At 37.7% G+C, this 23,117-nt stretch overlaps 2 protein-coding genes across 2 annotated transcripts in view; one reads left to right on the forward strand and one right to left on the reverse strand.

Annotated features, from left to right (window-relative positions):
* mphosph8 (M-phase phosphoprotein 8) overlaps positions 1–18,729 on the forward strand; it is a 57,984-nt gene extending 39,255 nt beyond the window's left edge. The window contains exons 7-14 of the mRNA XM_073043673.1: positions 249–337; positions 1,723–1,863; positions 3,981–4,067; positions 9,606–9,760; positions 11,062–11,216; positions 14,092–14,222; positions 16,964–17,047; positions 17,501–18,729. Of these exons, the coding sequence (XP_072899774.1) occupies positions 249–337; positions 1,723–1,863; positions 3,981–4,067; positions 9,606–9,760; positions 11,062–11,216; positions 14,092–14,222; positions 16,964–17,047; positions 17,501–17,542 (884 nt within the window). The 3' untranslated portion in view covers positions 17,543–18,729. The remainder of the gene's footprint in view (positions 1–248; positions 338–1,722; positions 1,864–3,980; positions 4,068–9,605; positions 9,761–11,061; positions 11,217–14,091; positions 14,223–16,963; positions 17,048–17,500) is intronic.
* LOC140726821 (paraspeckle component 1-like) overlaps positions 10,597–23,117 on the reverse strand; it is a 134,212-nt gene continuing 121,691 nt past the window's right edge. The window contains exons 8-9 of the transcript XR_012098736.1: positions 13,427–13,509; positions 10,597–10,818 (exon numbers count right to left, since the gene is read on the reverse strand). The gene's annotated coding sequence lies outside the window, so the exon portion shown is untranslated. The remainder of the gene's footprint in view (positions 10,819–13,426; positions 13,510–23,117) is intronic.

Here is a 23,117-nt window from a genome sequence, read left to right on the forward strand (position 1 = left end):
TTTTGCACAGTACTGCAAATGATGTTTAATGACTAACTTGAATGTAAACGTGACCATTGTAAATTATTGGAAGACTGATTTTAAAAAGGCCTTCAGACAAGTGCTGCAAGTTAAGCACAACTTTTTTAACGTATCAATTTATAATTTTTAGTTTTGATGGTTAGAAATGTTAACACATTAAGTTGGTAATATGAGAATGTTAGTGAAGTTTCTACTGCAAAATAAATGTTACTTTCATAAACTTGTAGGTGTTTTGCGTGATGCCGTGAGAAGTGGAAACTACTTGACAGTAAAACTTGCTTTAAATTCAAGAGAAGAATATAATCTGGATCAAGAGGTACTTAAGCAGAGATGATATTTTAATCATTCCATTTCTCACATGCTTTTTTCTCCTCATCTTCCTTGATCTGATTAGCTTCTGATATGTTTGCATCATACATGCGAATGGCTTCCCTTGAGTATCTAGTTGGGTGTCTTGTCCTGATTTCATTTCAAGTATTAATTTGTAGCCATTATTAGCCCCATTATCTTCCACTCTGTCTTCTCTCCATCCATGAAATCATCCAGTAATCTTTCCTTAGCTCCACATTTCACAATAATTTGCTGTCTTTTTTGTGAATTTGCCTGAAATATTTTTACTTGTATACTGGTGATATCCAGCTTCACTTCAAAACCAACTTAATACCTTTTTGTATTGTCAAATTTTTGTCAGTCCAAAAATTTCTTTATGGATAAGCTGAATTTTCCCTGCAACTGACCTTATTCCCTATTCTTAATCTTCCTTCTGCTTGAACTAGACTGACAGTAACATTTGACCAAAAACCAAGTTAGAAGAGGCATATCCTTTCTATCACAAGGACTTTATACTGTAATATCATTTGCCTCTGTCTTTATCTGATAGTTTATTCTTAATTAATGCATTGCTCTACTGGCCAATTTCTGCTTCTCCACCTGCCAGAAACTTGCATGAAACTATGCTCCTTGAATCCTAACCAAAGCATAGTCATCTATATATCTATCCATTATTTTAGTAGTCTACACTGGCTCTTAGTAAAACAGTGCTTCAATTCAAAAGCCTCTCCAACTTTTTAGATCTCTTCTTTGCCTCATTCTTTTTCTGCAACTTCTCCCTTCAACTATAACTTTCATACAGTTGTGTTAATCTAAAGTGGGTAAATCATGAATCTTTTCATGCCTATTGCACCCCCAACCACTCCTCCATGTAATTTCTTATCTTCCTCTACAACAATGAATTACAAAGGCAGTGTTACTTTAAGTATTGCTAACTTTGAGTCAGTTCAGGAAAATGTAGAATTAAAAAGTCATATTTGATTTTTTAAAAACTTTTCTCTAGTTGAGGAGAAAATAGCAGCTAGCATAACGCTATACAGCCCAGTGACCCAGGTTCAGTTCTACAGCTGTATGTAAGGAGTTTGTATGTCTCCCTGTGACACCATGGGTTTCCTCCAGGTACTCCAGTTTACTTCCATATTTCAAAGACCTGCGGGGTTAGTAGGTTAGTTGATCACATGGGTGTAATTGGGAAGCACAGGTTTGTTGGGCTAGAAGGGCCTGTACTGTGCTGTATTTCTAAATAAATTATGGAAAATTCATCAAGAATTTGCTAATGCCCTGTGTCCTGAACTGCAGGAATAAACATTCTTATTAGTTGTTAAGTCTGCATTTGGAATTTAACACTTTATCAAAATATTTCTGTTGTAGGACCCTAGTGGAATGAATCTAGTCATGTTTGCAGCTGCTGGAGGACAGGATGATATTCTTAGATTACTCATCAAGAAAGGTGCAAAGATCAGTTCTCGACAAAAAAATGGTACCACTGCACTGATGCATGCTGCTGAGAAGGTTTGTTTGCAATTGAATTTAGTTATTTGTACTATGATTAATGCCACTAAGCATAGTAAAATTGGTCTAGAATTAAGAAATCTGTGGCTGCAGATAAAACTATATTTGATCAATATTTAAAAGGGAGTCTGACATTTTTGGAATGTGGGAGCATTGATTGTCTAACAGTTAATTGCCCTTGAAGTGTTGGTAAGCCATCTTGAATTACTGCAGTCCTTTTTGGTGAAGATGTTCCTGTAACACTGTTAGGTCAAGTGTTGCCGTATTTACACAGCAAAACACAACAAGGATGAAAGAATGGTGTTCTTTCATCCTTGTTGAAAGAATTTTGTATTAGGATGAGATGTGATCTGAAGTAAAATCTGTAATTGGTGATATTTGCATGTTTTTTTTGCCTCTTGAGGGTAAAGGGAGAATGGAACGAGTATTTGTTGGCAGAGCCAGGTCCATAACAGCCATATATCAAGAGTTGACACACTTTGTTGGTTTCCTCTTTCGCTGTGAAAGGGTGACACCTCTCTGTCCCTTTATTAAGGAGAGAGAGTCTGTGGTATGTTGAATTGTTGAGTGAATGATTATTTTTTGTTGTACTGCAGGTCATGGTCTTCAGGGCTTTGCTTGCTTGGTGGGTGGAGAGTGCTTTTTTGGGAGAGGGTCAGCGTGAATGGGAAGCTTTTGGGGTTCTAATGTTTTTATTACCACTCATTCTTTGTGGCATTCTGTTTTTGTGGACGTAAAGAACAACAATTTCAGGATGTATACATTCCCTGATATTAAATGGAATTATTGAGTGTTTTCAAAATGTGATGGTGCTTAATGCTAAGTGTGGATGAATCGCTAATTTAGGACAAGGCTTTTCTTTCTGGACATGAGTTTTTTTAGATGTAGGTGACACCATTTGTAGATTTTGTTGTTTGATATTAAGGGGAAATGAAAAACGTATTTCTCTTGCCTTGAATACTGAGTATCTTTAATGCATTAAGATGGTGAGGCAAAAATTTAAAATGTTACTGTGTAGGTTTATGAAAGATATTAATCCATATTGTTTAGAAAATAAATCCATAGTGGTGTTTCTATTTTCCTTCTCTTGAAGGTGTATGATTCCATGAACAATAGCAAAGAACTAACAGTCCATGTGAGCTCAGACTGCATTAACACGGAGTAGTTGCCTGTGGCAGGTGTGGTAGATGAGGACCAAATAATCCAATGCCAACGTATTTAGTGATCTTGTGGGAATCGTAGACTATTGATGATGAGCTCATGGGTGGCTTTGTCTTTCCCCTTTCTCTTTTCAATTTTCACCTCTTATATACCAAAAAGCTCTTGAGCATTGTGACCCATCAAATAACTACAGAAATTATGGATATGAGTTTAAGATTACTTGTTCTCGTGATGCAGTTTTGCTAGTATACTTTAATATATACTCGCTTATTGCAGTATTCCTTTTCTAAGACGAGCAGTGAATGCACTTGACAGTAGTGCCCTGGAATTTCCTCATGCTTTCCTTCATTGTATCAGTAATATAGTGGAAGTGTTGGTAGAAACTTCATTTTACTGCCTTGGCAGACTATCTTAAAATACAGTAAAATCAATACAATAGAATATGATACATCAGTCTTGTCCAAAATTAAATGTTATTATAACTGAAGATTTAATACAAGTTAAAAAAACACAAAATGCTGGCAGAACTCAGCAGGCCAGACAGCATCTATGGGAGGAGGTAATAACGACGTTTCAAGCCGAAACCCTTCATCAGGAGTGAAGTAACATGGGATGGTCGAGGGGGGGGGATTAAGAAGTGGAAGGAGGGATAAAGTAGAGAGCTGGGAAGTGATAGGCTGGAGGGAAATCCCTCCCCCCACTTCTTATCCCCCCTCGACCATCCCATGTTACTTCACTCCTGATGAAGGGTTTCAGCCCAAAACGTCGTCACTACCTCCTCCCATAGATGCTGTCTGGCCTGCTGAGTTCTGCCAGCATTTTGTGTTTTTGTTAAAATTTCCAGCATCTGCAGATTCACTAGTGTTGCCATTTAATACAAGTTCTTCATTAACCACTGGAGCACAATATCAAATCATTTATCACTAGTGTATTTAACATTTTTTTTCTACTTTCAGAATTATCTGACAACAGTTGCTATTCTTCTGGAAGCAGGTTCCCAAGTTAATGCTCAACAGATCAGTGGAGAAACTGCATTAATGAAGGTATGTTTTTTTCCCCCAGTAACACAATACTCACCAGTGTTTTTTTTTAAATAAAAATTTCTAATTTCAGCAGACTGACCCAAACTGATTTGAAATGAGGAAAAGGAGAGAGTAGAGAATTTCTTTAATGAAAGAAGCTTTGGAATGTCTTATAGGCCAAGCACATTCCATTGAAATTGGTAGATTGGGTGAGAAAAGGTGAAGTGCAAAATGTAGCAGTAGATTTTAGCCTACAATGTTTTGCTGAGCTAATTAAGCCAATGATGCCTAATTAAACTAATCTCCACAACAGCATGTGGTCCATTTCCCTCTATTCTCTGCATATTCAGGTGACCATCAAAGAGTCTCTTAAACACATCTGTTATATTACAGCCACCCATAGCTTTTTTTTGTTAAATTGCTCTGCACATCTTTTTGAGCTTCTCCTCATCATAAATCCATACCCTTTGGTATTAGACATTTCAACACTGGAGAAAGACACTGGCTGCCTACTCTTATCTACACCTCTCATAATTTTATAAACCTCTATTAGGTCCAGCCTTGTTCACCACTCCAGAGAAAACAAGCCTAGTTTGTCTGAACTCTTCTTGTGCCACCTGCTATCTAATCCATGTAGTATTTTGATAAACAGAGCCAAATGAATAGATTAGAATTCAGATTCTACTGTAATTCCATCTACGTTTGCAGTTGATATCACTGTGGTGGACCATATCTCAAATAATAACTGGAGAGCTTAGTATCATGGTGTCATGACAACAATCTTTCAATCAATGTAAGCCAATAAAAAAATTGGTCATTGACTTCATGAATGGGTGTAATGTATATGCTTTTGTCCTTATCAATGGTGCCAAGTTCAAGTGCTGAGCGCTTTTAGTTCTTAAGAGTCAACATCACCAATGCCTCCTCTTCCTCCAGAGGCTAAAGAAATTTGGCATCTTCCCTTTGACCCTCACTAATTCTTATTGATTTGACATGCCACAGAAAGCATCCTATCTAATCATTGTGGCTTGATATAGTACCTGTACTGTGCATGACCTCAAACTGCAGAGAGGTGTGGACATAGCTCTGCACATCCTGGAAACCAACCTCTGTATTTCCCACTGCCTCAGTAAAATGGCCAGCATATTTCAAACATTTTGCAACGTATGTCAGTGATATTAAACCTGATTCTAAGCATAATCTAAGACCCTACCTTTTCTAGACATTCCTCCTGTCTCCCATCAGGCAGAAGAAAACACATAACCACCATGCTGGAAGACAGCTTCTACCCCACTATTACTACTATTGAATTGTTCCCTACTACAATAATATGGACTTTTGACCTCAGTCTACCTTATTATGATCTTGCACATTGTTTACATGGATTGAAGTTTCTCTACAGTTATCACACTTTATTCTGCATTCTGTTATTGTTTTAGTGTGCACTCTTAATGCTCTATAATAAATTGATCTGTATGAGAAGAATGCAAGACAAGCTTTTCAACTGTCTCTCAATACATGTGATAATAACCAATTCCAGCCTCTTCTGTACCCCATGTAAAGCTTCCACATCTTTGCTAATATGTGGTGACTGTTACTGAATGCATCTCTCCAGATGCGGCCTAACTAAAGTTTTATAAAGCAGCAATATAACTTAGTGCCTTTTAAACTCAATGCCTAGATTATTAGAAGCAAGCAAGCTGTATGTCATCTTTTGCTCCATCAACTAGTGCGGGTACTTTCAGGGAGCTCTGGACTTTCATCCAAGATCCTTCTATACATCAGTGTCATTAAGGGTGCTGATATTTAGGTGTACTTTTCCTTGCATTTGACCTCCCAAATTGCAATAACCTCAAACTTGCCTGGATTAAACTCTTATTTCACTGCAATTCTGAGAGAAGTTGTAGATGTGGTGTGGACATGAACATTTGTATAAGGGCATTAGATCCCAAGATGTTTCATAGACAAACTAATGTTCTTGATGCCTAGTAGCCTGTTGCATAGATCAGTGTTTTGGAGTTATGAAAATTGATTTTTTTAAAAAAGTTTTAACAAATGGAGGTATGTGTTGGGGAGCACTTTGGGTCCAGTGATCACAATACCATTAGTTTCAATATAATTATGGAGAAGGATAGGACTGGACCCAGGGTTGAGATTTTTGATTGGATGAAAGGCTAACTTTGAGGAGATGCAAAAGGATTTAGAAGGAGTGGATTGGGACAATTTGTTTTATGGGAAGGATGTAATAGAGAAATGGAGGTCATTTAAAGGTGAAATTTTGAGGGTACAGAATCTTTATGTTCCTGTTAGGTTGAAAGGAAAGGTTAAAAGTTTGAGAGAGCCATGGTTTTCAAGGGATATTGGAAACTAAGTTAGGAAAAAGAGGGAGATCTACAATAAATATAGGCAGCATGGAGTAAATGAGGTGCTCAAGGAATATAAATGTAAGAAGAATCTTAAAGAAATTAGAAAAGCTAAAAGAAGATACAAGGTTGCTTTGGCAAGTAAGGTGAAAATAAATCTGATGGGTTTCTACAGTTATATTAATAGCAAAAGGATAGTGAGGGATAAAATTGGTCCCTTAGAGAATCAGAGTGGACAGCTATGTGTGGAGCCGAAAGAGATGGGGGAGATTTTGAACATTTTCTTTTTTTCGGTATTCACTAAGGAGAAGGATATTGAATTGTGTAAGGTAAGGGAAACAAGTAGGGAAGTTATGAAAACTATGACGATTAAAGAGGAGGAAGCACTGGTACTTTTAAGGAATATAAAAGTGGATAAATCTTTGGGTCCTGACAGGATATTCCCTAGGACCTTGAAGGAAGTTAGTGTAGAAATAGCAGGGGCTCTGACAGAAATATTTCAAATGTCATTAGAAACGGGGATGGTGCCAGAGGATTGGCGTTTTGCTCATGTGGGTCCATTGTTTAAAAAGGCATCTAAGAGTAAACCTAGCAATTATAGGCCTGTCAGTTTGACGTCAGTGGTGGGTAAGTTAATGGAAAGTATTCTTAGAGATGGTATATATAATTATCTGGATAGACAGGGTTTGATTAGGAACAGTCAGCATGGATTTGTGCGTGGAAGGTCATGTTTGACAAATCTTACTGAATTTTTTGAAGAGGTTACGAGGAAAGTTGATGAGGGTAAAGCAGTGGATGTTGTCTATATGGACTTCAGTAGGGCCTTTGATAAGGTTCCGTACGGAAGGTTAGTTAGGACGGTTCAATTGTTAGGTATTAAGATTGAAGTAGTAAAATGGATTCAACAGTGGCTGGATGGGAGATGCCAGAGAGTAGTGGTGGATAACTGTTTGTCAGGTTGGAGGCCGGTGACTAGTGGTGTGCCTCAGGGATCTGTACTGGGTCCAGTGTTGTTTGTCATTTACATTAATGATCTGGATGATAGGGTGATAAATTGGATTAGTAAGTAAGCAGATGATACTAAGGTAGGTGGCGTTCTGGATAATGAAGTAGGTTTTCAAAGCTTGCAGAGAGATTTAGGCCAGTTAGAAGAGTGGGCTGAACGATGGCAGATGGAGTTTAATGCTGATAAGTGTGAGGTGCTACATTTTGGTAGGAATAATCCAAATAGGACATACATGGTAAATGGTAGGGCATTGAAGAATGCAGTAAAACAGTGTGATCTAGGAATCATGGTGCATAGTTCCCTGAAGGTGGAATCTCATGTGGATAGGGTGGTGAAGAAAGCCTTTGGTATGCTGGCCTTTATAAATCAGAGCATTGAGTATAGGAGTTGGGATGTAATGTTAAAATTGTACAAGGCATTGGTGAGGCCAAATTTGGAGTATTGTGTACAGTTCTGGTCACCGAATTATAGGAAAGATATCAACAAAATAGAGAGTACAGAGAAGATTTACTAGAATATTATCTGGGTTTCAGCACCTAAGTTACAGGGAAAGGTTGAACAAGTTAGGTCTTTATTCTTTGGAGCGTATAAGGTTGAGGGGGGGACTTGATAGAGGTATTTAAAATAATGAGGGGAATAGATAGAGTTGATGTGGATAGGCTTTTTCCATTGAGAGTAGGGGAGATTCAAACAAGAGGACATGAGTTGAGAGTTAGGGGGCAAAAGTTTAAGGGTAACATGAGGGGGAATTTCTTTACTCAGAGAGTGTTAGCTGTGTGGAACGAGCTTCCAGTAGAAGTGGTAGAGGCAGGTTTGGTATTGTCATTTAAAGTAAAATTGGATAGGTATATGGACAGGAAAGGAATGGAGGGTTATGGACTGAGTGCAGGTCAGTGGGACTAGGTGAGAGTAAGCATTCGGCACGGACTAAAAAGGCCGAGATGGCCTGTTTCCGTGCTGTAATTGTTATATGGTTATAAATGTTTAAGGAGATGTAAGAGAACCTGGAAATAGAAAACTCATAAGACTTGGAAATATTGAGATTGGCAAAAGACAAAGGAAGAGTAAAAGTGCAGGAAGGCAGAGGTGGGGAAAATGGGCTGAGAATGAAGGTGGAGCAAGTCAGAAAAGGAACTGAAGGTGTTGGAAAGATTTGTAACTGAGTGTACTAAATTAGACATCGGAAATGTAAAACCAATAGAGTTGGTGAAGGACAAGGTGAGAGGCTAAAAATAATGCATGATTCATGTAATGTGGGGGCAGTTTGATAGCTGATATTGGTGGAGATTGGGAGGCTGGTAAGGTTATTGACAAGGTTGTGCTGTATTGATGTAAAAACTTCTGTTAGCTGATATTTTGGATTTGAAACACTCCTGTTTCCCAATAGGACCCTGAATTTAAGTACCTTTTCTTTAATTTGGAAGTTATAACGGCAAAAACCGATTTGGTGGTAAGGTGGCTATGTGTCTGTGTTATTTGTAATATTCAGTAGACTAAAAATAATAGAAGTTATGAAAATCTGGTTATTTGTTGGGACTAGATTTTGTGCATTTACATGTTTCAAGAGGGCAACAGGTAAACAAGGAATAGGAGAAAACCCAGTAGTGGTGAAAGAAGACAGCTGAAGCAGTGTTGGTTACATTGGATGAAGCAAGAACGTAAAGTACATTGATGCACAAAAGTATTTGTTTTGCACTTTTCAGTCATGAAGAAGGCACACTGTGCTTTGTTAGGAACTTGTGGTGTGCCACCAAAGACTCTTAATTTAAAAAATGGTAATTCTGTAGATGTACAGTGAAGCGCATTTTGACTGCTTATATCAGAGCCAGGTATGGAGCCTCCAATGCACAGGATCATAAGAGGTTGCACAGGGTTATATATTCAGCCAGCTACATTACAGTGCAGCCCTCCTCACCATTGAGGAGATCTTCAAGAGGTGGTGCCTCAAGAAGATAGCATCCCTCATAAAGGACTCTCACCATCTGTGACACACCTTCTTCATGTTTCTGCCATCAGGGAGGAGGTACAGGCGCACGAAAAACTACAAGTCCATGAACTTTATTATTCATTTTCTTTGTGAGATGTATTTGCTTATGTGCAATATTTTTATGCCTTTGCACTGTGGTGCTGCCAAACATCAGATTTCATGTCGTATAAGTCGGTGATAATCTGATTGTTTCTTCTTTGCAGGCTTGTAAGAGAGGAAATTCTGATATAGTAAGACTTCTTCTAGAATATGGTGCTGATTGTGGGATCCTTTCTAAACATCAGAACAGTGCTCTATACTATGCTAAACAGAGCAATAACATACTGGTCTATGACCTGCTAAAGAATCATGTGGAAACGTAAGTCAATTATCAGGAAGACTACATTCAGTTAAATATTAAGTTGGCAATGGCAAAAACAGGTCAAATCCATTTTTGTAAACCAGACAAAACTCTACTGGTAAATGGATTATATGCAGCTTTTGATTTTGGAAGTCTCAGTGCACCAATTATTCAACTAGTTTATCTAGTTGAATTTGCATTTGGAAGGTACTTGCTCTTCAACATTTAAAGTACAGAGCTTCTGGAACAGATCACTTCAGAACATCTCACCAGAATTGATCAAGATGACATAATCCCCTGCATCTAGCCTTGAAAATACAGTCTCCACTCACTTGTCACAGATATTTCTAAACATACAATAGATAGAAAGGTATTTAGAGTAATTGTCCAGTATCTAGTTTTATTAATTAGCCTAGTCATAAGGCCTGTTGAAATTAATTGAGTTTACAGTATCTGTAGCAATGATGAAACAGATCAGATCTGTTAATCATTCATTAATATGTTCGTGCCATGGAGTGTGTGCTGATCCCTGATAATCCAATCGCCTAGTTCTGCTAAAGATGGTTTATCACCAGCTACCCCTCGTAGCTGCTCTGTTCAACTCCTAATGGCTTCAGTGATCCCATCTATTCACTTTGACCTCACTTAGTTTGCCTCTTTCTTTCCACTTTACCAAGCATGTTTATCATCTCCCCTCCAGGACATGCTTATGTATCAGTTTCTGCTTTAGTACTGTGCTTTTAAGGGAACAAAGTTTTTATTTAATTCAGGACTAAGTAGTTTGCTTTTTCATGTTCATAGTTTTTAAGTAATCCCTGGCACCATATTTCAAATGAATCAACTCTTGCTTTGTAAAGTCCAGGTTTAACATTTATTATGTGCTATTGTGAAAGCCAATGTATTTGCTATAATCTTAAAATGACATTTATATTCTTCCTTGTATTGACCATCTTATTTCTTCAGCACTTCCTTGTTTCTGTCTGAGAGTTGTTTCTCACTCTCTCCACTTGGCCACTGCCTACTTTGACTTCTTAGGGTTTCAAGTGATTTTTCAGTAACGAACATCTCTTGTCAACCTGCATAAAAAGATTTTATAAATTTCTTTCATTTCAGCCAAAACAGTGGTTTAATCAGCATACTTTATTTTAATTTCTGTTTGATTTCTGATGTGACATCTTTGCACAATACAATACAGAGATAGAAACTTTTCATAATAAATATGTTTGAAGATTTTAGAATGTAAGACCTGTTTTATAAAAAAGTAGTTTCCTTAGTTTGGAAAATCTCTCACTGTGTGATTTTTTTTTCTTCTTGACCAGCATATCCAGAGTGATAGATGAGACAATTAGGGATTATTTTGAAGCACGTCTGTCATTGCTGGAACCTGTGTTTCCTGTAGCTTGTCACAGACTTTGTGAAGGCCCAGATTTTGCTTTGGACTTCAACTACAAACCTCAGTACAGTTCTGGTGAAGGTATGTCAATCTTCTGTGAGCATCTTTTTTTAAACACATGGATTTTGGAAAGGCACCAAGCAGCATTCAGCAGAAATATTGCTTTTAGTTCTACCTTATTAAATGGCAGAGTAGCCTTAAGGAGCTCAATGGCCCTTGATTTGATATCTTTAATATTGTGGTTGTTACTGATTTTAAAACTGGCCTGTTCAGGCAAAATCCTTCATATAGCTGATCAGACAAGGGACAATATTGAATAGAAAATAATTTTTATAGTCATGATCATACAGCATGGAAATGGGTCCTTTGGCCTGCCATATCAAGCATTATATTTATCTAAAAATGTCCTGTTTACCCACATTTGGTCTGTAGTCATCCGTGCCTTAGAGACTGAAGTTCTTGTCTAGATGCTTCCTCAATCTGATGAGAGCATCTTCCTTAATAATCACCTTAGGCAACAGGTTCCAGATTTCAGCCACTCACTGCGTGGAAAATATTTGCTCTTCAGATCCCTTCTAAACATCCTATCTCTCACCTTGCAAGCCAGCAAAAAAATGAGTACTTAAGCCCAAACTGTCTATTCCAGTCAAGATGACCTATCCAAACAACATCCTTGTAAACCTTTTCTGCACTCTTTCCAGTTTAATAACATCCCTGCTATAGGAGGGTGAACAAAACTGAACACAATACTGCAAGTGTGCCCTCACCAGTTGTACCATGACTTCCCAACTTTTATATTCAGATTTTGGTAGTAGAAATAAATGTGCAAACTATTTTCTAAACGGGGAGAAAATCCAAAAATCTGGGATGCAAAGGGATTTGGAAGTCCTTGTGCAGAACACCCTAAAGGTTAACTTGCAGGTTGAGCTGGTGGTGAGGAAAGCAAATGCAGTGTTAGCATTCATTCCAAGAGATTTAGAACACAAGAGCAAGGAAGTGATGCTGAAGCTTTATAAAGCACTGATGAGGCTTCACCTTGAGTATTGTGAACATTTTTGGGCTCATCTAAGAAAAGTTGTGCTGGCTTTGGAGAGGGTCCAGAGGCGGTTTACAAGGATGATTCCAGGAATGAAAGGGTTATCATATGAGGAACATTTGATAGCTCTGGGTCTATACTCGCTGGAATTTTTAAGGATGGGGGGGGAGATCTCATTGAAACCTTTAGAATGTTGAAAGGCCTAGACAGAGTAGATGTAGAAAGGACATTTGCCATGGTGGGAGAGTCTAGGACAAGAGGACACAGCCTTGGTTTAGAGGGGTGTACACTCAAAACAGATGCGGAGAAACAACTTCAGCCAGAGGGTAGTGAATTTGTGGAATTTGTTGCCACGTGCAGCTTCGGAGGCCAGGTCATTGGGTGTATTTAAGGCAGAGATTGATAGGTTCTTGATTGGACATGACATCAAAGGTTATGGGGAGAAGGCCGGGAAATGGGGTTGAAGAGGAGGAAAAGAAAGGATTAGCCATGATTGAATGGTGGAACAGACTTGATGGGCCAAATGGCCTAATTATGCTCCTATGTCTTGTGGTCTTATCATCAAAGTAGATCACTCTTTAATTTTTAGGCTATTAAATTCCCATTGGCAGAATGAATATAAAGAAGTGAGGAGTATATGCTACAAGCTTTGATCCTGCTATGTGGTGATTTACCACGTGGTATTAAATTCACTGTGAACATTAATTTTTTAAGAAGTAATTATAAGCTTCTAAGGGGGACTTGAAAATTAGTTGTTGAAATGTGTCCATTAATGTGAGAGTCATATGAAGAGGCTGTCATTTCCAGGAATTGCGGCTAGCATAATGATATTACAGTGCTAGCGACCTGGGTTCAATTCAACCACTATCTGTAAGGACTCTACGTTCTCCTGGAGACCATGTGGGGTTCCTCAGGGTGCTCTTGGTTTCTTCCCATATTTTAAGGACATACGGATTAATTGGTCACATGGGAATAATTTGGAGGCACGCTCTCATTAAGCCAGAAGGGCCTGTTAGCATGAAAACAGGTGCACAGGAACTTCTTCAGAGATTTGTTGAATCTCTGCCTCAGAGGGGGAAGTTAGATAACTGGAGACAAGTAGAGACGGGGGGGGGGGGGGTGCATTTTTGAAGAAAATATAAGGCTATAGAATTGGCATAAAAGATCCTAGTTTCAGCGATCAGTTGGTGGGAAAGCATGAATAAACTTGTAATTATTTGACAGATTAGGCAACCCAATCACAGCTGATAATTACCTGGTCAGAATCCTAAAAAGCCAACACCTTGGAGGGATTTGGGGATTGACATGAGCCTTGACTTTGTCAGTAATACTGTTGACCTGTAAATGAAATTTTGAAAATCAATTATTAGTAAGTTACCATAGCAATTAACCTGTCAAAGGCAATTATCTCACCATTGTGTATTCATTATTTTGATAAGTTGCAATTACCTGTTAACTTAGTATCTAAAAATTTGGACTTAAACTTTTGAACACTTTTAAATATTTTCCAGACCAAAGAAAATATTTCTTGATGTTTAACAAGGGAAACTTTAAAAAACAAAATCCTTCATTACACCTGCCATGGTATCTGGTCATTTTTGCCTATTTCCTCAGCTTTACACATTAATGCTTCCTTTCAATGTTAAGTCTTGGGGTCTTCAAATGCTGGGGTTTAGAGTCTTTTTGTAAAGAGTATATATAGAAATATATTTTGGAATAGATTATTGTTTTTTTTGCCAGGTGCTGTTCAATGAATTTTAATATTTAGATGGCAATATTTGAGTTTATTTGACTTGGAGATGTATGCTTTTGGGAATAATGGACAAACTGCATTTGGAGAACAGTCATAGAGATGGAATTGGTATTGCTTCAGCTTTGCATGTATACATGTTCAACTAATCAAACGCTGTTTCTCTTCAGGAACTGGGATTCTACTCTTCATCTTCCATGCAAATTTTTTTAGTCATGACCATATAGTGGCTAAACTCTGTGGATCATGCAGTGTTCAGGCTGTTATTCTAAATGATAAATTTCAGCTTCCCGTATTCTTGGTAAGTATTTCAATTTGCATTTTCAACCCAATGGACCACAATGACATTGAGGCTGTCACCTGGGTCAAAAATTTGTTGTAGGAAAAGCACAAACTGTAGCTGATCCACAGGACCATTTTAGTTGAAAGTCCATCTTGTGATGTTGCATACAGGTGGATTATGAATTCAAATGGCTGTTCTTGCTGTCAAAAAAAGTTGCAGTAAGTAACATCGGCAACAATAGATCAATATTTTTGAAATATCAGATGGGCTGTAATAAGTCATATTTCAGTGTATGTTTCAAAGGGCCATTGTAAGTAGTAGGTTACATTTATGAAGTATGCCTCGTGGATTAGTTAGAGCCGATGCCACCCTCCCCTTATTATATTGTGTATCAGTTGTTAAGAATATGTCTGACTTTGGATCATTTAGGCCATCATACTGGTAGATTAGGTAGTCTCTTGGAGGAAGTTTTATGCATTTTTAACTTAATTAATTTGAAGGCAGGATAGTCTTTAACCTGAATTGATAAAATTATGAATCTGATCCAATGAACAGTTCAAAAGATGAAGCTATACAAACTTGTTCTGAGAAACCGAGACAATAAGCAGATCAGGGATAAACTTTATTCAGCATATACATTCACATGTATTAGGAATTTGCTGTAGTGAGTTGGCACAACATGCAACAAAATTCAGGGGAAGAAACTTTTAAGATGACACACAGTTTTTATTTTAATAGCCCTATAGCACTTTTCAGAAAGGAGCTTTTGGAAAAGGAAGTTTGCTGTGTGGAGTGTCTGCAATGATTTTCCCTATCTGTTTGCCCTGGACACACACACACACAAATCCTGCAATGATGGTGGACTCAGCCAGTGATCTTTTCTGGTGGCCTGACAGTTCACTGTAGTGTTTGCATATTGTGAGAGGATACTGCATCAGACAGAGACTGATCAACGATTGATGTGAGAATGATGGCAGTGTAGAATTACGCCAGTATTTTTTGAGAAGATGGAATTTTAACAACTGCTGCAAGAAGTACATCCTCTATCAAAGTTTTGTTAATATTGGAAATGTGGTTCTCCCACAAGGTCCTGCAAAATAATGATGCCCATGAACCTGAATGTTGAAACAGTGCTAACTGTAGAATTGTTGATGAGTGTATGTGGAGAGGAGACACACAATTCTCATGAAGTTGGTTTGCATCTCCAGCTTTGAGGGCATTCAGCTCCAACTTCTTGTGGTGCATCAGGACACTAGCTTGTTTACATCCCGGTGGTATGTACTTGGATTTATCACCTCTGGTGATACTGGAACAAAGAATATTCCATAAATCCAGGAAAGACGGCCCCTAGCTCTGACCCACACAGTCCAATAGTAAAGTGTTTCCTTTGATTTGTCTCATGCCCTTCAATTAAATTACCAAATATTATAAAGAATTTGCCAGATGGAAGAGAGCAGTCGAGGGGGAAAATAAGGCTGTCATGGCAGAGCAGTAAGTGCACAGGAACTGTATAACCAGAATAAAAATAATTGAATGTCCCTTGTTTCATTTAACCCACTTGTCCTTTTTGGATTTTTGAAGAGTATAAATGAAGAAGATTGGTTGTAATAGATTTTTTTATTCTCCTCAGGTGGTTTTAAATGAAATTAATTGTATATACAGGTCGACCTTCTATAATCCGGCAACACTGGGACCTGAGGAGTGCCGGATTAGCGAAATGCCGAATTACAGAAGGATCATATTAAGCAATAGCTATCCGCCTCATCATACCTTTAAAATATCATGTAAATCAGTACAAGTTAGATAATAATGAAACAGAAATATTAAATGAGTAGCAAGTGAAATTTTAATAAAGTAATATGCTGTACAGGCACAGATAAAATATGGGTACAGATAAACATACAGGAATTAACTTATACAGAACAGTTGAGCACTTCTGCTTCTAAAGTGAGACGTTTAATATACCTTCAGGCAAAGATACATGTTTGCAAGTGTGGGGTTGTCAGCATCATCAACATCTTCATCTTGAAAAATGAGTGAAGCATCAGGAACTGGTGCTGAAACTGGCACAACAGTTTCTTCAAAAACTGTTGATGTTGGTGGCAGCACATCTGGGTGGGCAGAAGCAGAAGTTGGAGAAGGGAGGTCTTCTATATGCCACATTTCACGCTACCGCCAGGCGGTCAGTGATTCAGTGCTGGGCTCTTCCCTCTTCACTTGCAGTTACTGAGGGAATCCTCATCAGTTTCTTTTCCTCCGCTTAGTAATATGCTTAAATTCAGTGGGTCACCATGTCTGATCTGAGGTCGTAGGCAGAAGAGAACGGAGCGCCGGCCGGGCAATGCCGGAGGGCAGTGTGTGACTGCCAACAGGCAGGCGAGAAGGCGGACTAACCCAGCGCGCACCAGTTCCCTGCTGCTGGTGGATGAGACGGGCAGGTGCCAGGCGGCCGTGCCTCATGCAAATGATATTAATAAATGCAGGAAAACAAACAGAAATCGCCTGTCTGTGCTTACAAGAGCGCGCCAACACGTGAACAGATCTAGCACAACCAAAACAATGAGCAGCAGATTGGTATGGTGGCCTGGAAAATTTGAAATCAGTGCCGGATTATTGAAGGAACCAGATTACGGGTAGTTAGATTAGTGAAGGTTGACTGTACTTATCATAAGTTTAAAAAGTCCAGTGTTACAATTTTTTCTGATATATCAGAATTTCAATCTGTTTTGAAATTAATTACTTTTTCTTGATCTTTCCAGGATAGTCATTTTATTTATTCCTTCAGTCCTGTGCCTGGCAGTAATAAATTATTTATTAGACTTGCTGATGCTCCTACTGCCAAGGTAGGTATACTTTGATATGTTAAGATATTTAAGTGATTTATAATTGTTTGGGAAATGGTTCTGTCACAATTACAGCCAGCTGTAGAAAAGATATTTCAGTTCTAACTCTTTCATTGATATTGATCTGTTTCTGGCACGTCTACTTTTACTCCATATAAACCAGCTAGACTTGACTTATTGCAACAAGTTAATATCTGATCACCTGTCTCAATTTGCCATTCCTCATTGACTATATTAAGTCTGTAAACTAATCAGCTGACAGTGCCTAAAGAAATGAAGATTAGATTAAGTTTGAGGAATGGCTGCTGTGTTCCCTAATCTCACTCCATTCAATTTGTAGGCCTATCGCTGTAGCATGAAAGTAATGTTTAGACAAATTCAACTTTTTCAAGCATACTTTGTTTTAAATGCAGCATTCTAATATCATCTAATGAGGCATTGCTTTTGTTTCAGGTAAAGCTGCTTATTTGTGCATATAGAGTACAACTCCAGTGAATGTCTTCAGTGCAATCCTCCCTTCCTACAAGTGGAATAATTAGCATGGACAGTTTGTGTGAGCAAGTTGTTTTCTTGGACAACACCTTTAGGATAGTTGGAATTTTATTTTTTTCCCCACCAGAGTCTCAATCTGTATGGAAATAATCCTTGGACCTGTTACAAACTTATATATACAAGTATAAGTTTACCCAAATTAATTGCTGTATGTTTTTAAAGTTGTCTTTTTGTAGATGGCGGTCAGTATTTGTTAAATAGTTGGTGTAGTGTCTATTTGCATGTGAGAATTTCTACAAACTTCTTCCACAATGTGGAATAGAAAAAAACCCTCCAATTTTTGCATATTTATGAAAAGTACTTTTGAACATGATCATCATGTTTGTATCAGTCTCATTGTTTTTCTTCATGTGTTGAAGAGCAGATTCAATTGGTTTATTTTATTATGCTCATGTTAATGTCATTACAGAATGATGGGCAAGTTGATGATCTGCTTTGAGGCCTCTACTGTAATTGACTAACAGTATTGAAGGCCAGGATCAATTCATATTTGAAAATGAAACTCCTGCCATCACTCCACCACTATGTCATTTGTTTTTTGGTGTGCCACTGTCAGTTGTTCACTATTTATGAATCTGTTTATCATGTAAAGATGCATTGTAAACTTTGGCATTCATTTTAAATTCACTGTATAAATGGCACTTGACAACATTTCTTGTCTAACATATGTGCAAACATCCATTGAAAACAGACATTGAACTAATGTGAATTTATTACTGATCTCTTGATGCAGCAGTTAGGAACTATCGGCCATTTGATACTCCAGTTTTGTTCTTTTAAACTAGCACTGTAGAGCTCATTAAGCATTATAGGATAGCCATTGATAAAAGCTAAAAATGTAGAAGTTCTTTTACATTTTTTTTAAAAATAGTAAGCACTGGTATGTACTACAGAACTTATTGCATGCTTTAAGAAATGTGAACATATTTTAGACTACACATTTCCATACGTGCCTTAGTTTTCTTCCTCGTACTGTATAAACTACCAGTATGTGCCTAAACTGTTACAAATACTACCAACAATGCTGACCTAAGGAATGTGATTATGAAAGTTGTTCTATCCCACCATTTAAAAGCAAATTTCAATTATTTTGTAAATTTTATGTAAAATATAACTAATACTTTAGTAAATTTTGTTTCCGTCATTATTAGTTGAATGCACAGTGTCCACATTTCTTGAAAGCAGGGAATAATAAAGTAGGGCAATTAATAAATTTAAATCACCCAGGAGCAACTATTTTAGATGGCTCAAATTCTGTTAGTTAAGTACAATGATATTAACACAAACTTTTTCCTGTTCTTGTTTGCTCTGCCATTACACCTGACCAATTTGCAAATCATTGCCCCAGAGTTACTAGGAAAGCAAGAATGATAACTGGAGTTAAAAATTGAAGTTGCTGCAAATAAATCTATGGAAAAACTTAATTACCGTAGATTCCGGATTATAAGCCGCTACTTTTTTCCCACATTTTGAACAGCTTTGAACTCTGCGGCCTATAATCCAGAGCGGCTAATACATGGTTTTTTTTCATGCCGCCTAGTAAACATTTTGCCTCGTAACAGTAGACCAATAAAATTGATGAGTAGTTCACAGAGGTCCAATGAAATTGTACGATAAATCAAGCGCACTTTCACAATTAAATTATTGTAAATCAGTCATTTGTACTCACCCTCATCAACATGGAAAATACTCGAAGAAAAGCAAGACCCGAGCGCGTCAGACCCGATTGGACCCGATCGCGTTGCGCAAGCGCGTCAGACCCGATTAGACCCGAGCGAAAACGCTGCTTTTAAGTTAAAGTCGATCAATAACTTTTCCTGGTAGGCTGCAGTATATATATTTTTACCAGTCGCTAGGAGATATTGGAATGTTGTTCGTGCTGTTCAGTAAAAAAGTATATGCAACGTAATTTGTGTTACCGATACGTATGTATATTTAAAAGTAGCGGTGCGGCCTAAAATCCGGTGCGGCCTTTACAATTAAAAAATTGATTTTATTTCTAAAATTAGAGCCTGCGGCTTTTAATCAGGTGCGCTCTGTAGTCCGGAATCTACGGTAGATTGTTCACCCACACACATTCTTTATTGCTATTGACCTTAAGTAATTACTTGCAAACAATTTAAAAATATTTATTAGAAACCACTCTTAATACAACTCATTACTAAAGATTTTGGCATTTATTTGTAAACTGACATGTTGGATTTATACAGCAAAACATTTACTCAAATATTCTAGAGCAATGTGGTAAGACTTGCTACAGGTTGGCAAACAGTATTATAATCTGAAAGAATGTGAGAAAATCATAGCATTAACATACACAGCATGATACTTCCTACTTTTTATTCTGCAGTGGAAAGTGGCAGCATATTGTATGATGTCATCACTGTCATTGGGATGGATAAGGAATGTTAAAGTGTTGGAGCATTTTTTTTATTTTTGACTTTGAACTATATCAGGGGCATTGTATCACACAAAACCAATGTTTTACAGCATGCATGCACTAAGTACTCTTTTAAAATAAGTGCCCATGCAGCAACTTTAACAACATCATTATGTGAATAAAGTACAGTCGGCCCTGCTTACTTGCGGGTTCCGCATGCGCGGACTCAACCAACTGCGGATCGGGAAAACCCAGAAGTTCTCTCTTCAGCCCTCATCGTTTGAGCATTGTTCGCCTCACGTCTCGTTCGTTCGCTACTTGTGAGCGAGAGGAAGGAGTTTAAGGCTAGTAAGGGATGGCTGGCTCGCTATGTAAAGTGATACAGCCTCAAGAACTTAAAGATCACAGGAGAATCGGGATCGACAGATGCCGAGACAGCATCAGTATTCCCAGAAGAACTACGATGGTTGCATCTGTATTGAGCATGTACAGACTTTTTTTTCTTGTCATTATTCCCTAAACAATACAGTATAACAACTATTTACATAGCATTTAAATTGTATTAGGTATTGTAAGTAATCTAGAGATGATTTAAAGTATACAGGAGGATGTGCATCAGTTATCTGCAAATACTATACCATTTTATATAAGGGACTTGAGCATCTGTGTTTTTTGGTATCCACGGGGGTTTCCGGAACCAATCCCCCGTGGATAAGGAGGGCGACTGTACTTTGAAAGGTGAAAGTAGAAATTTGAAGTTGAAGGCAACTGTGACATTTTAGCTAGGCTAAAATGAAGTAAAGATTAAACCTATGGAGAAATCTGAACAGAAAGCACAGCCTACCCTCACCTATTTGATATAGAATGCACACCGGCCTGGCAAATTTTAGACATGATGAATTTCTACGGAAAGTGCTGAGTTAGGATATAGATTTGAATTAGTTGATAAAGTGAGAGGAATCTAATTGAAGAATAAAGTTACTATGGACAATTGAGGTTTTTTTAAAAAAATGGGGTTTTGATAGATGAGGTAACGAACAATGTTTGTATACGTTATGGACAGGCAAATAGAGTGCACAAATGGGAAAGAAAAATCATGGTAAATTAATGATTTATTGGACATGTTACTTTAGAGAGGATGTAAAGGTAAGTGTATAGAAAAGACTGAAGTTTTTTCCTGTGGGGAAAACTGGGATGGAGCAGGGAATAATGCTTATGTACAATATGTTTTCCAACTAGGGGGAAATTTGAAATTTAGATAACCATTTTAGTGACTTGAAGAGGGATATGGCTCAAATCAAGTCGTATTTATTGTCATGTTCACAAGTGTGAGGTGGTACAGGTGCAATATGATGGAAAATTAGTGGACTATCTTTTTGTGATCTATGGCTAGCACTGGGGTTCAAGAATGGGTGAATTGATGGGTAGTGTTAGATCAGATAGCATCTGAGTAGATAACGCAATATAGTTAGATTTTAGCTTTAAATTTCCAAAGAATAGATGTGCTGGGAGCACTGGAATATTCCAACAGAAAGAATGGAAAGCTTTACAAATCTAATCAGAGGAAATGCAAACCTAAAATTTAAGAGTTGGGTGCACAGTAATATGAAACTAATAGCTTAATTTGCCTCAGTTTCTATTAAAAATACAATTTAAGAACAATGAGAAATTGTTTGAGCCTTCTTTAAGAATGATGCAGATAGAAACAAAACAATGGAAAATTAGGAAAAGTCTTCCCCAACGAGATCTGAGACCAAGCTGATGGACTACATCACATTTAAGTTTTTGTTCTGAAACACTTGTAAGAAATATCAGTAGTACCTAATTAAATCAGAGCAACTAGAAAAATATTCCAAATTTCTTCACTTATCTCTAAATAAATAAAATAATTTATTCATTTATTTATTTTCCCCATAGAATTAATACAGCATGGTGGAAAGTCACTGAACTGATATGAGCTCTGTGCAAGAGCAATCCAGCTTGTTTCATTGTCCTGTAAACTCTTCAGACACATATCTAGCTTTAAATGCTATGATTGAATCTGCCTTGACTAACATTCCTGGTATTGCGTGCAAAAAAACCTGCTGCTTGAAGTGTAAAAGTATTTCCCTCATTGGTTCTTTTGTTGCTCATTCAATTCCATCAGCACTTGATCTCACTGGGCAAGGGAATAGTTTTTCTTCATTGTCAGTACCCTTCAGATCTGACCTGCTCTGTTCCAAGGAGACCAACTTTAACAAAGTCTATAATAAAACTAAAGATCTTCAACTCTAGAAACACTGTAGTTAATCTTTTCACACTTTCTCTATAGTGTGGCATCCAGAGAATAACATGATACTCCACGGTGACTGAATATTTTATAAAAGCTTTCTGCTTCCTGCCTCCATTTATAAATTCCAGGATGCTGTATGCAGTGGTTTATAAATCTTTTTCTCATCTTGTTCTTCCATTTTCAATAAATTATACACATTCAACCCCCGTTCTCCCTTTTCCAGGAACCCTTTAATTAACTGGCCCTGCTGCTCATCAATCTCCTTTAGTACATTTAGGTTACACTGTGTGGATATATCTGAGCTATCATTGTACTCTTTCCCTCAACTAGTTCTTAATCTTTATTTCCCTGTTCAGGTGCTAGTTATTTCAGTATTCCTTGCACTTTAATAATTCCACATCACATCACCCAGCCTCATCAGTTTAAACCTTCTCTCCCCAAAGCAACAGCTAATCTTCCCCCAGTGACACTGATTTCAGCTCCACTGATGAGCAATTCATCCAACATGTTCAAGTCTCACCTTTCCTAGATTTGGTTCCAGTGCCCTAGGAAACCAAAGCCCACCCACCAGCACCAACTCCTTCAAACCACACCTCAACCCAGGCTATGCAAATAGTTCTATACTTAACAGATCTACACTGGTGTAACCTAGAAATTACTACTCTGGCACTGCTTCTACTAGCAGAATCACATCTGTAGCACTAAATTGGATCTTACTGATGGTTGTCCAACCCCTTCCCCAGTGCCACTCCAGAATTTTCTACAGCTGCATTGTAAAAGCTACAACCCAAAACTACACTATTTGAAATAATTAGCAACAGCAAGGCTCAACTGTAATCCTTTGGAATTTTTCCCTCCCTGTATAA

The sequence above is a fragment of the Hemitrygon akajei genome, chromosome 4 (assembly GCF_048418815.1).
Source record: "Hemitrygon akajei chromosome 4, sHemAka1.3, whole genome shotgun sequence".
NCBI classification, from domain to species: Eukaryota; Metazoa; Chordata; class Chondrichthyes; order Myliobatiformes; family Dasyatidae; genus Hemitrygon; species Hemitrygon akajei.